The 15,894-nt window shown below is 35.6% G+C and overlaps 1 protein-coding gene and 1 pseudogene across 1 annotated transcript; both read right to left on the minus strand.

Moving 5' to 3' along the window:
- Positions 1-448: 448 nt before the first annotated feature.
- LOC137707818 (wax ester synthase/diacylglycerol acyltransferase 2-like) lies at positions 449-8,916 on the minus strand (annotated as a pseudogene).
- An 86-nt stretch (positions 8,917-9,002) lies between these two features.
- On the minus strand, positions 9,003-14,482 carry LOC137707486 (wax ester synthase/diacylglycerol acyltransferase 11-like). Its single transcript, XM_068446364.1, has 6 exons — positions 14,278-14,482; positions 12,818-13,061; positions 11,414-11,724; positions 10,231-10,578; positions 9,720-9,857; positions 9,003-9,166 (listed from the first exon to the last, which is right to left on the minus strand). Exons 1-6 carry the CDS (start codon positions 14,458-14,460, stop codon positions 9,008-9,010), a joined length of 1,383 nt encoding a protein of 460 aa, XP_068302465.1. The 5' UTR covers positions 14,461-14,482; the 3' UTR covers positions 9,003-9,007.
- Between the last annotated feature and the right edge of the window lie 1,412 nt (positions 14,483-15,894).

Genomic DNA, 15,894 nt, shown 5'->3' on the forward strand with positions numbered 1-15,894 from the left:
AATGGCATGTTATAGACAAAATATGCTTGTGCACTTAGTTCCGTATTTGATTAATATGATAGTGTGTTTGTGTGGCTTTGCCCAAACTGCAATATAACGAGCATAAGGACACTCTCTGACAACAAGCAGCGTCGATTCCGAAAAGGACCATACTAGCTTGAATTTTATGCTCAACACCATTACCGAAGCTACAAAAATACATAGTAGACCCAAGATGGGCCGAGAACACAACAACTTAAAACTAAGATACTCACTAGGAGAGACTCACAAATAACCTCACTAAGGAGGCACTTATTGACGAAATACTAAAACGAAACAAATTTGAGCAATCCATAAGAACAAGAAAGAGGAAGGTGAGGGGAAGGAGGAGAAGGCTGCCACCAGCCTTAAGCTAGAGCAAGAGTCATGCCGACTATGAATTTTTTAGGTCTACGGTTTTGGTAGAGTTTCAAAAGTGTGACTGTTCTTCAGTGCTATTTTGCATAGAATTTTTGTCTGTAGCGTTGGATATCATATTGAGGGCGTTTTCCATGCACAACTTCAACTTTTGTGGATCTATGATGCCTTTTTTCATTGTGAAGGCAAGCTTCACCTTTCCCATATAACTTACGATTGATATGTCAAGTTCCTGCAGGTCCATGTAAATTGTGTTACCTATATTTATATATACATAATTGAATTTTACGACTTAATTTTCATGTATTGCATAATTGGGAATATAATACATACAATCCTTATTCTCCAAGGTAAACTAAAAAAGGACATAAGAAATATCTTCCTAATAAAGGACTCTAATATTTACACAATATTTACATTCCTATTCTAAACCAACTCACGCAGCACTCCCTCTCAAGTTTGAGCATAGATGTCACACATGCCAACTTGACAAGTGAGTCACCAAAAACTCTACTATACACAGCATAAGTGAGGATGTCAGCAAGCTACTCTTCTGAGTTCACAAATGATATTGACACAATCTTCCTCTCGAGCTTCTCCTTAATGAAATGTTGATCAACCTCCACATGCTTCGTTCTGTCATGTTGTACCGGATTCTTTGCAATTTCTTGTGTCGACTTATTGTCACAATACAACTTTATAGCCTCTTTTGGTTTGAAACCAAGACCCCAAAGCAACTTACGTAACCAAAGAACTTCACACACTTCATGCGCCATACCTCTGAATTCGGCCTCCACAGAAGACCTACACACCACATTTTGTTTCTTGCTTCTCCAAGTAACCAAATTTACAAATGTAAAATATCTAGAAGTAGAATGCCTATCAGTCACATCACCTGCACAATCAGCATCAGTGAACCCCTTAATTATTAGATGACCAGAATTTCTATACAAGATTCCTTTCCCTGGGGCCGACTTTAAATACGCCAAGATACACATAACAGCAACCATATAATCCATGCTTGGTAAGTGCATAAATTGACTCACCACGCTCACTGCATAGGCTATATCTAGACGGATATGAGCTAAATAAATTAGTCTTCCTACCAGCCTTTGATATCTGCCTTTATCCACTGGTTCTTGATCCGGATAAATCCTTAAGTGATGTTTCTCCACAATAGGCATATCGACAAGTTTACACCCCTATTTCCTTTAACAAATCAAGAACATATTTCATTTGAGACAAGAAAATACCTTTGGATGAACGAGCAACCTCAACTCCTAGAAAATACTTTAAGTCACCCAAACTCTTCATCTCGAAGTCGGCACCAAGGTTCTTCTCTAGTTTGACAATCTCATCTGAATCATCCCCTATTATTATCATATCATCCACATAAATAATTAAAGCTGTTACTTTACCGTTCCTCATTTTCACAAATAGAGTATGATCAGAATGACTCTGATAATACCTATTCTTTCTCATGGTCTTGAGTGAATCTTCCAAACCATGCACGAGGTGACTGCTTTAGCCCATAAAGAGACTTCTGCAATCCACACACTCTCGTTTTTCCTCTATTATCATATGCTGAAGGAAAACCCATATACACTTCCTCATCCAAATGTCCATGAAGAAGCGCATTTTTTACATCAAACCATCTCAATGGCCAATTCAAATTTGCAGCTAATGAGATAAGAATTCGTACCGTATTCATCTTAGCTACTGGAGAAAAAGTTTCTTGGTAATCAACACCATACATTTGGGTATATCCTTTTGCTACCAACCTCACCTTATACCTATCGAGTAAACCGTTAGATTTGTATTTAACTGTAAAAACCCATCGGCACCCAACTATCTTCTTCCCTTTCGGCAACTCCACTACTTCTCATGTATTATTTTTCTATAGTGCCTTCATCTCTTCATCCATTGCTTCCACCCATTCTTGACTCTTCAAAGCTTCCTTTACTCGAGTTGGCACTTGAATTGACTCCACATTGTTCACCCAAGCTTGACGTTCAAGTGAAAAGTTTTCACACGACACATAATTTGCTATGGGATACTTTACTTTTCCTTCTGGAGAGCACATGTCAGGAGGTACACCACGACTTTGCCTTGGTGGCAGTTTATATGTACTTATAACATCATTAGTTACATGAGCATCACTAGTACTTACCTTAGGGATATTCAGAGAAGACGTATTGGACGATGGCACAATCGAGCTAGAGAGAGGGGGAAGCTTCGACAGATGCTTGCGGTGAGGCTAGCTCGGCCTCGGTAGCAGCTGGCTGAACACCATCTACATCATAGGGGCTATCGGTACAAGTTTCCTCGGCGGCAATCAATGGCTGCCCATCTATATCATCTTCGGTAGGAAGCAACTGAGACCCTGCTTCTTCCCTTGGCACAGTGTAGTCATCTCCCCTTGAATGACGCATATCTTGGACATCCAACCACCCAAACACACCATCAAGATCACAAATAACACCCTCCCTCTTGGGATCGGAAGGTGAGAATATGGGAATATAAAAATACTTGGATTCAAAGAAAGTCACATCCATGGTGACATACATGTGGCGGGTTTCAGGGTGATAGCATTTATAACCTTTCTATTGGGATGCAAAGCCAAGAAAAACACACCGAATAGCACAAGGATCTAATTTACTACGATGAATCTTATGGATATGAACGTAAGCAGCACAACTAAACACTCGAGGAGTAAGAGTGTTAGTAGAGACAACCGGAACATGTTTTGTCAGAATTTGGAGTGGAGTACGGAATTTTACAACCCTGGATGGCATGCGATTGATGACATACACGGCATACGTAACGATGTCCGGCCAAAAATTCTTAGGTACGAACGCGCCAATAAGCAATGCACAAGCAATGTCCAAAATATGATGGTTTTTCCTTTCAGCCACCGCATTTTGTTGCGGGGTATAAGGACAAGTGGTCTCATGGAGAATTCCTTAATCTCAGAAAAAAGAAGAAAGCTCAGAGTTAACATATTCACCCCCGTTATTAGAACGAAGAATCTTAATAATGGAGGAATATTTTGTAGCCACCATTTGATAGAAAGACCGAATTATCATGCTAACATCACTTTTATGTTTCAACAGATAAACCCATGTCATATGAGTGCAATCATCAACAAATGTAATAAACCATTTAATTCCTAAAGTAGTACTAATGGGGAAGGCCCCCACACATCAGAGTGTACTAGCGTAAATGGAGAAGATGTTTTATTCATACTTGGAGGCAATGAAGCACGATGACTTTTGTCTAAAATACATACTTCACATTTCAATTTTGAATCTTCAATACCACTGAACAAATCAAGTAATATATGTTTCAAATAACCAAACGATGCATGCCCCAAATGACGATGCAATAACAATACCTTCTGTAGATTACTATTACATGACGCAAGAACCAAATTAGCTCTTACAGGAACCACGTCATCCACATAATATAGCCCATTTCTCTTAGTGTCACGCCCAATGATCTCCTTTCTCTGAATATCCTGAAGCAAGCAAAATGATGGATACATTAATACAACACAATCCAATTCTTCAATGACTTGAGGTACAGAAAATAAGTGATGGGACAGTGATGGAACCAATAAACAATTATGTAAGGGAATATAGGGTGCAAGAGACACTGTTCCCGCTCCAACAACAGTAGCAGTAGAACCATTGGCAGTTGCCACATACTTTCTATGAGGACCTATCATAGATTGAAATAAGGTTTTATCATACGTCATATGATCTGTTGCACCCGAATCCAAAATCCAACCTATATTCACCATTATAATAACTCACGAGACACTAATACATGGCAATCACAACACCACACCAATTACAGAACCACACGCTGCAAGGAAAAGACAAGCAGCAGCACTTCAAAGACAATAAAAAAAAAATTAAAAAAAATTGGACTGCACGCTGCAATTCAAGCATCAGCCAATCCCATTTCCCCCCCTTTTTTTTATTATCAACATTAGCAGCAAATCCTTTTGTCCATTTTATTTCTCTTTTGATCAACACAGCACGAATATAGTGCTAAATAGTATAATTAACAGGGCTGCAATAAGCAGCAGAGCACGGCACGATGATACTAGCAGTTACCCTTCTCAGCATAGCACAATACACACACGTACACAGCACGCAATAAGGTTTGTGCAGCGACACCAACTGAAGACCTGCTGTGAGTTTTGTTCCCCTTCGACAGTAATAATACAGCACACACGGGTAGCAGTCTTAGCTTGCTGCAAGATGTGGCAGAGACCACAGACTTGCCCGATATTTTTGGATATGACTCTTTGCTGACGATTTTTGACTTTTGCCCACAAACTAATTTTATCGGCAAAGTGGAAATTTCTAGTAGTAAGGAAAGATTGGAGTTATAACATGGTCTTCCAGCTTCACCTCAACCTTTTAATTTCCACCATTTCTTTCCATTATTTTCAATCTATTTCCAAATTAAATAATTATTGAATTGTTCGTAGAATGAATCATGTGAAAAGTACTTCAAAAGAAACTTCAGACGTCCCTAGTACTTGGATGTCGTACAATACTTGGTCTAAAACTTATCAAGTTTTGAAATAGCATACGATTTTGCGGCATGTCTTTTTTATTTTACTGACAATGGCATATTATAGACAAAATATGCTCGTGCATTTAGTTCGGTGTTTGATTAATATGACAGTGTGTTTGTGTGGTTTTGCCCAAACTGCAATATAACACGTATAAGGACACTCTTTGACAACAAGCAGTGTCAACTTCGAAAAGGAATTGACAACAAACCAACTGGTGTCCATACTAGCTTGAATTTTATGCTCAACACCATTAGCGAAGCTACCAAAAATACGTAGTAGACCCAAGAGGGGCCAAGAACACATCATCTTAAAACTAAGATACTCACTAGGAGAGACTCACAAATAACCTCACTGAGGAGGCACTTATTGACGAAATACTAAAACGAAACAAATTTGAGCAATACATAAGAACAAGAAAGAGGAGGTGAGGGGAAGGAGGAGAAGGCTGCCACCAGCCTTAAGCTAGAGCAAGAGTCCTGCCAACTATGAATTTTTTAGATCTACGGTTTTGGTAGAGTTTCAAATGTGTGACTGTTCTTCAGTGCTATTTTGCATAGAATTTTTGTCTGCAGCGTTGGATATCATATTGAGGGCGTTTTCCATGCACAACTTCAACTTTTGTGGATCTATGGTGCCTTTTTTTCACTGTGAAGGCAAGCTTCACCTTTCCCATATAACTTACGATTCATATGTCAAGTTCCTGCAGGTCCATGTAAATTGTGTTACCTGTATATATCTACTATCATTAAGAAAACATACCTCACTTATATATGGATAAAAATCAATAAATTCATTTACTCAATGAAGATGCAAACTCATCATAAAAAATGCAAAGTTTTATTTGTCGTTTTCATTTTGCAAAACAATTCTTCGAATATCACTATCTGAAATGCTACTAGAACAGCTTTAAACGAACAAGACAATCACAGAAACACCACACAGTCCCTGTTAATCAACCAAACCTTAATTTATTTATGTATCTGATTACAGAAACGGCCGATGAATATTATTGTTTCCAAAACTTTTGAGACCGTACGTGTGTGCATGATATAGTAAGCGTAATGCTAGAAAGATTAAATTTAGAGACTAAATTTACAAACTAAATGATGTGTCACAAAAAAGAATAAGCATGTTTATCAATGTTTAAGTAATAAATCAATCATCAACTTTCTTGTCCTTTAGTTTTTAAAACTTTGTTAATGAATTTAATCTCCCTAGTATTACTTATAAAGTTATATCTGGTTTACCTCAGGTGTCCCAACTCCCAAAAAGTACAACCCTTTGATTGGTTGGTTTGCCAAAGACATTTTTTCCACCGGGCCAATCATACCTGGGATCACCATGCTCGAGTTCTTTAATGTGCTATGGACGTATCTCGATGCTGCCTACACCACCAGTAGCCTTATAATTTTTAGATAAATGTTGTATATATGAAATATCACATGCATTTTCGTATGCTGGTTTGGTGCAATGATTGGATGGAACGGATATTAAATTAAAAGTACATTAAAAAAAATAATAATAATATAATCATGAACATTGAGAGAATTGAAAATAGATTACTCATGAAGAAAATTTGTTCATTCTAATCTTTCATAAAATAGTAGGATTAGAAGGGATGAATTTTCTTCATAGCTAATCATGTTCTGATTCATTCCAAATGAATATCATTAACATCCACCTTCAATATAGCTTAAAATTTGAAAATTCTCCATTTCAATCCAATCATGTGTACCAAATGAGTCCTTGTTTACTAACCTCGTGGCCTCCAAACTTGTTCTGCATCTTCAATAGCCCACTAGTGAAATAAATAGCTGAAGAATTTCTTTTCTGCTTGATTATTTTATGTGTCTTCCAGACGAAGTCAAGCACATTTGAGAATTCAGTCAACTTGGGAATGGGAACATGCAAAAATGTAAAATGGTTTCCCCATGGACTCTTGCTATCGGGTTTGACCATTTCTTCAATCGACGTATAATTCTCCATGATCCTTGTATTTAGTAAAACCAATGCTGTGCTATTCGCTTCCCTTGAGCTTTGGTTCATCTCTTGCATATATAGCCGAGAGCCAAGAAAGACCATCCCAGTAAGAACGTCATTTATCGTCTGTGATAGTAAATAAGTTAACTGTGTTACAATTTTTTACGAATTTGAAAATATGGTGTTTGGTGAATTGCGTTTGTGTGTGTATTTCATTCTATTTTTTTGTTAGTCTCAATATTTTAAACAATGATATGTAAGAGATTTTTGTTACTAGCCATTAAAAGAGATCTATGTAAAAGTATAATGCATGGGGAGTCTAAGGACTCAAAGTCCCCAAGTCCCCAGTTTAACCGTTCACCTTGAGCTTCAACAATATCAAGACCATTATGGTGAAATTTATGGATAAATTATGTGTTCTTTTAAACGATAGTTGAACAAATTTGATAATTGAGAATCATAGTTTCACGGCTTCTTCATTAGCTTCAATAGGTCAGAATATATTAGTTAGGAATTTAGGATGAAGTAGACACATTGACTTTAAAATAAAATAAAAAGAATTAGGCAGTTTCAGACTTTATTTAGTATTTTTAAATGTACTTTAAATTTTAGTGGTTAGTAATAATCATGCCCACCATGCACGGGGTAGGTTTTTGTTAAGGCATTCAGACCTTTTTGGGTTTACATTAAGGCATTGAAATTGACTTGCAAGCAGACGGTTAGCATGGCTAAACATATATTCAGTTTAAGTCCTCTGCATGCCCTCATCCTATGAGCGCAGAATAAATTTATATTTAGTTCCGAGAATAAATGGCTTAAAAAGAAGAGACAACATATACTTTTGTTTTAAACAGGAGAAGGAAAGTCAAACATGAAAGCTTATTCTCGTATTTTATAAAGAAAAAAAATACATACACACATACAGAAACCAAAATATTGCAGAGAAAACCTGATACTTACCACTCTGAGCTTGCTCTTAATTAATCTGATTCGATCAAGAGCGGTCGCCATAGTTGATACTGTAATTGGTGCGAATTCAAGTCCATTGTTTGAGGATTTTATTGGTGATCGATCATCTACCCTCATGACGCTCTTTGAAATGCCCCACCAAAAATCGGATACGGTGTTCAACAAGGATGAGATAGTTTTGGTCATAACATTTTCGCTCTTGGTTTTTTATGGCAACCGTGAAGGAAAAGTTAGTGGAAGAGAAGGATTGTCAGCCCTTTGTAGACAGGAGAGAATAAAGCCCATGAGGGGGTAGCCATCACCTAATGCATGGTGCAACTTGAATATTACATTATCAGCTGCATTGCTATTTGGGTACTTTATAATATGAATTTCCCACAGTGGTTGGTCATGTGGAAATCCTTTTGTAGCTATGTTTGAGATATAGTCATCAAAATACTCGTCATATGATTCATTTGACAAGTTGGAAGGGAAAATTGGAGTTTTAACATGGTCTTCAAGCTTCACTTCAACCTTTTAATTTCCACCGTTTCTTTCCATTATTTTCAATCTATTTCCAAATTAAATAATTATTGAATTGTTCATAGAATGAATCATGTGAAGAGTACTTCAAAAGAAACATCAAACGTCCCTAGTACTTGGATGTTGTACAATACTTGGTCTAAAACTTATCAAGTTTTGAAATAGCATACTATTTTGCGGCATGTCTTTTTTATTTTACTGACAATGGCATATTATAGACAAAATATGCTCGTGCATTTAGTTCGGTATTTGATTAATATGACAGTGTGTTTGTGTGGCTTTGCCCAAACTGCAATATAACAAACATAAGGACACTTATTGACAACAAGCAACGTCAACTTCGAAAAGGAATTGACAACAAACCAACTGGTGTCCATACTAGCTTGAATTTTATGCTCAACACCATTAGCGAAGCTACCAAAGATACATAGTAGACCCAAGAGGGTCCGAGGACACATCATCTTAAAACTAAGATACTCACTAGGAGAGACTCACAAATAAGCTCACTACAGTTTTGTAGAGTTTCAAATATGTGACTGTTCTTCAGTGCTATATATTTTGCATAGAATTTTTGTCTGCGGCATTGGATATCATATTGAGGGCATTTTCCATGCACAACTTCAACCTTTGTGGATCTATGATGCCTTTTTTCACTGTGAAGGCAAGCTTCACCTTTCCCATATAACTTACGATTGATATGTCAAGTGCCTGCAGGTCCATGTAAATTGTGTTACCTATATATATATATCTCTCTACTATCATTAAGAAAACATACCTCACATATATATAGATAAAAATCAATAAATTCATTTACTTAATGAAGATGCAAACTCATCATAAAAAATGTAAAGTTTTATTTGTTGTTTTCATTTTGCAAAACAATTCTTCGAATATCATTTTCTGAAATGCTACTAGAAGAGCTTTAAACGAACAAGACAATCACAGAAACACCACACAGCCCTTGTTAATCAACCAAACCTTAATTTATTATGTATCTGATTACAGAAACGGACGATGAATATTATTGTTTCCAAAACTTCTGAGACCGTATGTGTGTGCATGATATAGTAAGGGTAATGCTAGGGAGATTAAATTTGGAGACTAAATTTGCAAACTAAATGATGTGTCACCAAAAAAGAATAAGCATGTTTATCAATGTTTAAGTAATAAATCAATTATCAACTTTGATGTCATTTAATTTTTAAAACTGTCAACAAATTTTGTCTCCCTAACATTACTTATATAGTAATATCTGGTTTACCTCAGGTGTCCCAACTACCAAAAAGTACAACCCTTTGATTGGTTGGTTTGCCAAAGACATTTTTTCCACCGGGCCAATCATACTTGTGATCACCACGCTCGAGTTCTTTAATGTGCTACGGATGTATCTTGATGCTGCCTGCACCACCAGTAGCTTTACAATTTTTAGATAAATGTTGTATATATGAAATATCACATGCATCTTCGAATGCTGGTTTGGTGCACATGTTTGGATGGAACGAATATTAAATTAAAAGTACGTTAAAAAAATAATAATAATACTACTATGATCACTGAAAGAATTGAAGATAGATTACTCATGAAGAAAATTTGTTCATTCTAATCCTTCATAAAATAGTAGGATTAGAATGGATGAATTTTCTTCATAGATAATCCTATTCTGATTCATTCCAAATTAAAATCATTGACATCCACCTTCAATATAGTTTAAAATTTGAAAATTCTCTATTTCAATCCAATCATGCATACCGAATGAGTCCTTATTTACTAACCTCGTGGCCTCCAAACTTGTTCAGCATCTCCAATAGCCCACTAGTGAAATAAATAGCTGAAGAATTTCTTTTCTGCTTGATTATTTTGTGTGCATTCCAAACGAAGTCAAGCACATTTGAGAATTCAGTCAACTTGGGAATGGGAACATGCAAGAATGTAACATGATTTCCCCATGGGCTCTTGCTATTGGGTTTGATCATTTCTTCAATCGACGCATAATTCGCCATGAACCTTGTATTTAGTAAAACCAATGATGTGCTATGCGCTTCCCTTGAGCTTTGGTTCATCTCTTGCATATATAGTCGAGAGCCAAGAAAGATCATCCCAGTAAGAACGTCATTGATCGTCTGTGATAGTAAATAAGTTAACTGTTTTACAATTTTTTACGAATTTGAAAATATGGTGTTTGGTGATTTGCATTTTGTGTGTGTACTTCATTCTATTTTTTTGTTAGTCTCAATATTTTAAACAATGATGTGTAAGAGATTTGTGTTACTAGCCATTAAAAGATCTATATAAAAGTATAATGTGTGGGGAATCTAAGGACTCAAAAGTCCCCAATTTAACTGTTCACCTTGAGGTTCAACAATATCAAGACCATTACGGTGAAATTTATGGATAAATTATGTGTTCTTTTAAAGGATAGTTGAACAAATTTGAGAATTGAGAATAATAGTTTCAGGGCTTCTTCATTAGCTTCAATAGGTAAGATTATACTAGTTCGGAATTTAGGATGGAGTAGGCACATTACTTTGGAAAAAAAAAAAAAGAAAAAAAAAAGAATTAGACAGTTTTAGACTTTCTTTATTATTTTTAAATGTACTTTAAATTTTAGTGGTTAGTAATAATCATGCCCACCATGCATGGGGTAGGTTTTTGTTACGGCATTCAGACCTTTTTAGGTTTACATTAAGGCATTGAGATTGACTTACAAGCAGACGGTTAGCATGGCTAAACATATATTCAGTTTAAGTCTTCTGCATGCCTCATCCTATGAGCGCAGAATAAATTTATATTTAGTTCCGAGAATAAATGGCTTAAAATTAAGCAACAACATATACTTTTGTTTTAAACAGGACAAGAAAGGTCAAACATAAAACCGTATTCTCGTATATTATAAAGAAAAAAAAATACATACACACATGCATAAACCAAAATATTGCAGAGAAAACAGATACTTACCACTCCGAGTTTGCTCTTAATTAATCTGATTCGATCAAGGGAGATCATAATCGTTGATATTGTAATTGGCGCGAACTCAAGTCCATTTGTCGAGGATTTTATTGGTGATGGATCATCTTCCCCCCTAAAGCTCTTTGAAATGCCCCACCAAAAATCTGATATGGTGCTCAACAAGGATGAGATAGTTTTGGTCATAACATTTTCAATCTTCGTTTCTGATGGCAGCAGTGAAGGAAAAGTTAGTGGAAGAGAAGGATTGTCAGCCCTTTGTAGACAGGAGAGAAGAGCGCCCATGAGAGAGTAGCCATCACCTAATGCATGGTGCAACTTGAATACGAGATTACCAGCTGCATTGCTATTTGGGTACTTTATAACATGAACTTCCCACAGTGGTTTGTCTTGTGGAAATCTTTTAGTAGCTATGCTTGAGATATAGTCATCAAAATACTCGTCATAAGATTCGTTCGACAAATTGGAAGGGAAGATTGGAGTTTTAACATGGTCTTCAAGCTTCATTTCAACCTTTTTCCATTGTTTCTTCCCATTTTTTCAATCTGTTTCCAAATTAAATAATACTGTTCATGAAAAAGTGCACATCATGTAAAGAATACTTCAAAAGAAACTTCAAACGTCCTAAAAAACTTTTAGTCCACGTACTATAGTGATGCAATATAACCATAATGATCTAGTACAATGTTTAGATCTATAACTTTATCAAGGTTAGGGATGTCATTCGATGGGAAAAAATAAAATACAACATATAAGTATGGTTCCACTTCTAATATTATCGAGACCTTTAGTGATAAAACTCGATATCTACCAATAAGTGATAAAGTTAGGACAGTATCAATGTGGTTAGGAGTGGATTAATGTTTCGTCTCTCTGAATATCGAACAAGTTAGTGGCATTGTTTATGAGTGGATTAAGGTTAGGAGTGGATTAAGGTTAGGAGTGATAAAGTTATAATTTTAATATATTATGAGGCAATCACTTAATACTACGATTTAATGGCATTGTTTAGTATGAATTCGTTATATAAAAAAAAATTTAAAAAATCCCATTTTGGTGCCTAAAAAAAAACACACACACACACACTTCACGACCTTGTTCATAATTCACACCAAACCGAAAGAATTTGAAATGTAGTTTGCCCTATAACTAATTATGCTCACATCTGGAAAATATTGAAACCACTAAAAAATACAGTCCATGAAAATGACTCGTCCAATCAAGATGATCATTAAAATTGAAAATCGATCAATGTAGTTCCTGAAAATGGGTATCACAAATCAATGTGGTCATTCTGCCATAATTGTGTCAAAAAATCTGTTATGTGCTGATGTAGCACATAACCGAGTCCCATAAATCTAATTAAATATTACCAGGTGAATTAGAAAATATTACCTAATGCATGGTGCAACTTGAATATGAGATTACCAGCTGCATTGCTATTTGGGTACTTTATAACATGAACTTCCCACAGTGGTTTGTCTTGTGGAAATCTTTTAGTAGCTATGCTTGAGATATAGTCATCAAAATACTCGTCATAAGATTCATTCGACAAATTGGAAGGGAAGATTGGAGTTTTAACATGGTCTTCAAGCTTCACTTCAACCTTTTTCCATTGTTTCTTTCCATTTTTTTCAATCTGTTTCCAAATTAAATAAATACTGTTTATGAAAAAGTGCACATCATGTAAACAATACTTCAAAAGAAACTTCAAACGTCCCAAAAAACTTTTAGCCCACGTACTATACTAATGCAATATAACCATAACGATCTAGTACAATGCTTAAATCTAAAACTTTATCAAGCTTAGAAAATATTTAAATATGTTTTTATTATATAATTACAAATTTTAAAATAAAAAAAAGAAGATGACTGTTCATCATCTTCTTCCCCTTCCCAAAAACCGAACACACACCCCGACTCATACAGTGACACAGCCATCAACCCAAACCCTGTAAAAACGCACAATGTAGTTGCCATATGCACAGCATTGACCACCTAACCCACCACTCGCTCACCACCAACGCCTTCCTCTTCCTCCTCCTCAGCTCCCAACATCCCCCCTCCATCAATGAAACCACCACCACCTCCGCTCTCACCCCGTCCGATCTTCTCCAAGCTTAACCACATGTCCTCCCCAACCTACATCTATCGTTCCGCGATCGTATCGGCGCCATCGGCTCCAGACAATCCAATCGGTCGCACCCCGTTCTTGGGATTCTCGTGCTATCCGGCGCCGATAATCCGAACTGAAACCTCTCCGGTGTCGCTCGACCCGAAGGTGCAGTCGACAGGGTGGTGTGGGGCTGTAGTGGTTGCTCGGTGGTAGAGGAAAGAAGATGATGAACGGTCATTTTTTTAGTAAAAATAAAATTTTTTTTATTTAAATATTTTTTGATTCACATGGTAATATTTAATAGATTTATAGGACTCATTTATGTGTCATATCAGCACTTAACAAAATTCTTAACGAAATTATAATGGAATGATCATATTAATTTGCGACACCCACTTTTAAGGACTACATTTATCGATTTTCAATTTCATGGATCATTTTGATGGGATGATTAATTTTAGGAATTATTTGTGATAAAAAACTCAAAAAGAAACTGTATTTGGACCTAAAATCGTTTACTTAGTCAAGAGGAATTGAGGAATTTCACTGATGATATTTATATTCAAGTATAAGTGATAAATTTTAAGTTAAACTGACTTTGATAGTTTATGCGAAAATTAACATAATTCTCCAACCTTCAACTAAACTATTCAAACAAAATTTGCTTTTGAAACGTTGTCTAATAAGTAAAAGGAAGGAAACAGAGAGAGAGAGAGAGAGAGAGAGAGAGAGAGAGTACCATTATAGAGGAGAAGCGTGGGTTGATGGGCAGGAACACATTCTCGAGCAATGACAAAAATTGAGAGTCATCAATTGGAAATTCATTTTCCAAAATAGCAAGAATTGATACCGATAAAACAGAGCTGTTGAAATAGTGGCCAGTAGGGCTCACTGGCTCCAGTTCCTCTTCCCAAACCTCCATCTTGGTTTATGTATGTATACTATTCAAATTATAAACCTTTCATCAGTTTGCACGAATGGCTATGTATTTATAGAATAATGTGACCAACAAAGAGGTCTGATGTCAGAGCATTTTTGTTTACTATTATAATTAGAGAGATTATATTTATACATCTCAAATTACTTCTTTCATACATTTTTAATTTTTTAATATTTTTCTATCAAGTGTTTGTGGTGTGTAGAAAATATTAAAAAAGTAAAAATGTGTTAGAGAAATAATTTGAGGTGTGTGAATATAATCTCTTTATAATTATAGCGTACGCTCAACACATATCTAATCATTTGTCATGTGTTGTTTGATATAATTCTAGTCAACTTTCACATTAAACGTTACTTTTTCAATTTTGAAAAAAAAAAATTAAAGTTAAGTAAAATGACACATGCCAAATTATTAAGTGTATTGTGAGCATATACCATAGTTTATGGTGGTGAGCAAAATGTTTTCCCTAATCACATATCTCCTCTTTGACAAATAAAATTAAAAAAAAACATGTCTCCTTTGTGTCTTTTTTTTTTATTATTATTTTTAAACTATATTCTACACTAAGAAGAGAGAAAAACTTGTGTAAGGCTCAATTTATCACTAGATCATGCTGAGTGGTACTACTATATTCAAAACTTACCTTTTGTTAAACCAAACTGATGAATAAGTTTAACTTTAAATTAGAAAAAAAAATTATAACATAATTGATTAGTTAATTACAATCGAAAAACAAAAGACTGTCTCAAGTGCACCTCATCCCTCTCCTCGTCCTCACCAACCGACCCCATTATGTTTCTATTTTTAGTTTTAGTTTTGAATAATCATTTTCGGTATTAATGTTAATATTTTAAAACTTTTAATCAAACAAACGGTAAGTTTTAAATGAATTATAGTATCACACAGTATAATTCAATGGCAAGTTAAATTTCACACAAATTTTTTCTTTTAAAAAGAAAGAATATGAACCTGCCTCATAACGTTTTAGTCGAGAATCGAATCTAAATTCTTTTAAAAGAACAAGCTTTTCTCTTAAGGGAAGCAATAATGTTGGAAAGAAAGCAGAGAAAGCAGAAGCAGAGACTGGGATCAAAGAAACTCAGAAGCCACAAATTTGTAAGGTTGAATCGCAGCACCCAAAAACTGTCGAGAAGAGATACAAAGGAATAATAAGGTGAAAATGAAGGTCTGAATATGAACAAATCACTGCCCAGATTTACTTTTAATAAGATGAAAACAAAGCTCGTCGGCGAAGTCGTATTTGCGTTCGTCGTCGTCGCTTAGGAACGGTTCAAATTCACCCGCATCCTCCGAACCAATTAATGCTTACAGCACCATTCTCAATGTCCTCTGCAAGTCCTCTTTCCAGCAGCAGCTTTGCGATCATAGTTATTTTGTTCCTCTTATTGGGTGTTT

The sequence above is a fragment of the Pyrus communis genome, chromosome 11 (assembly GCF_963583255.1).
Source record: "Pyrus communis chromosome 11, drPyrComm1.1, whole genome shotgun sequence".
Lineage (NCBI taxonomy): Eukaryota > Viridiplantae > Streptophyta > Magnoliopsida > Rosales > Rosaceae > Pyrus > Pyrus communis.

Coding starts and splice junctions, on each gene's coding strand:
- LOC137707486 (XM_068446364.1), bottom strand. CDS start 14,460: ATGGAGGTTTGGGAAGAGGAACTGGAGCCAGTGAGCCCTACTGGCCAC. Junction 9,858..10,230: donor ACAAGTTTGGAGGCCACGAG/GTTAGTAAATAA, acceptor CTGGTGGTGCAG/GCAGCATCAAGATACATCCG. Junction 9,167..9,719: donor TGGTAGTTGGGACACCTGAG/GTAAACCAGATA, acceptor ATGGACCTGCAG/GCACTTGACATATCAATCGT.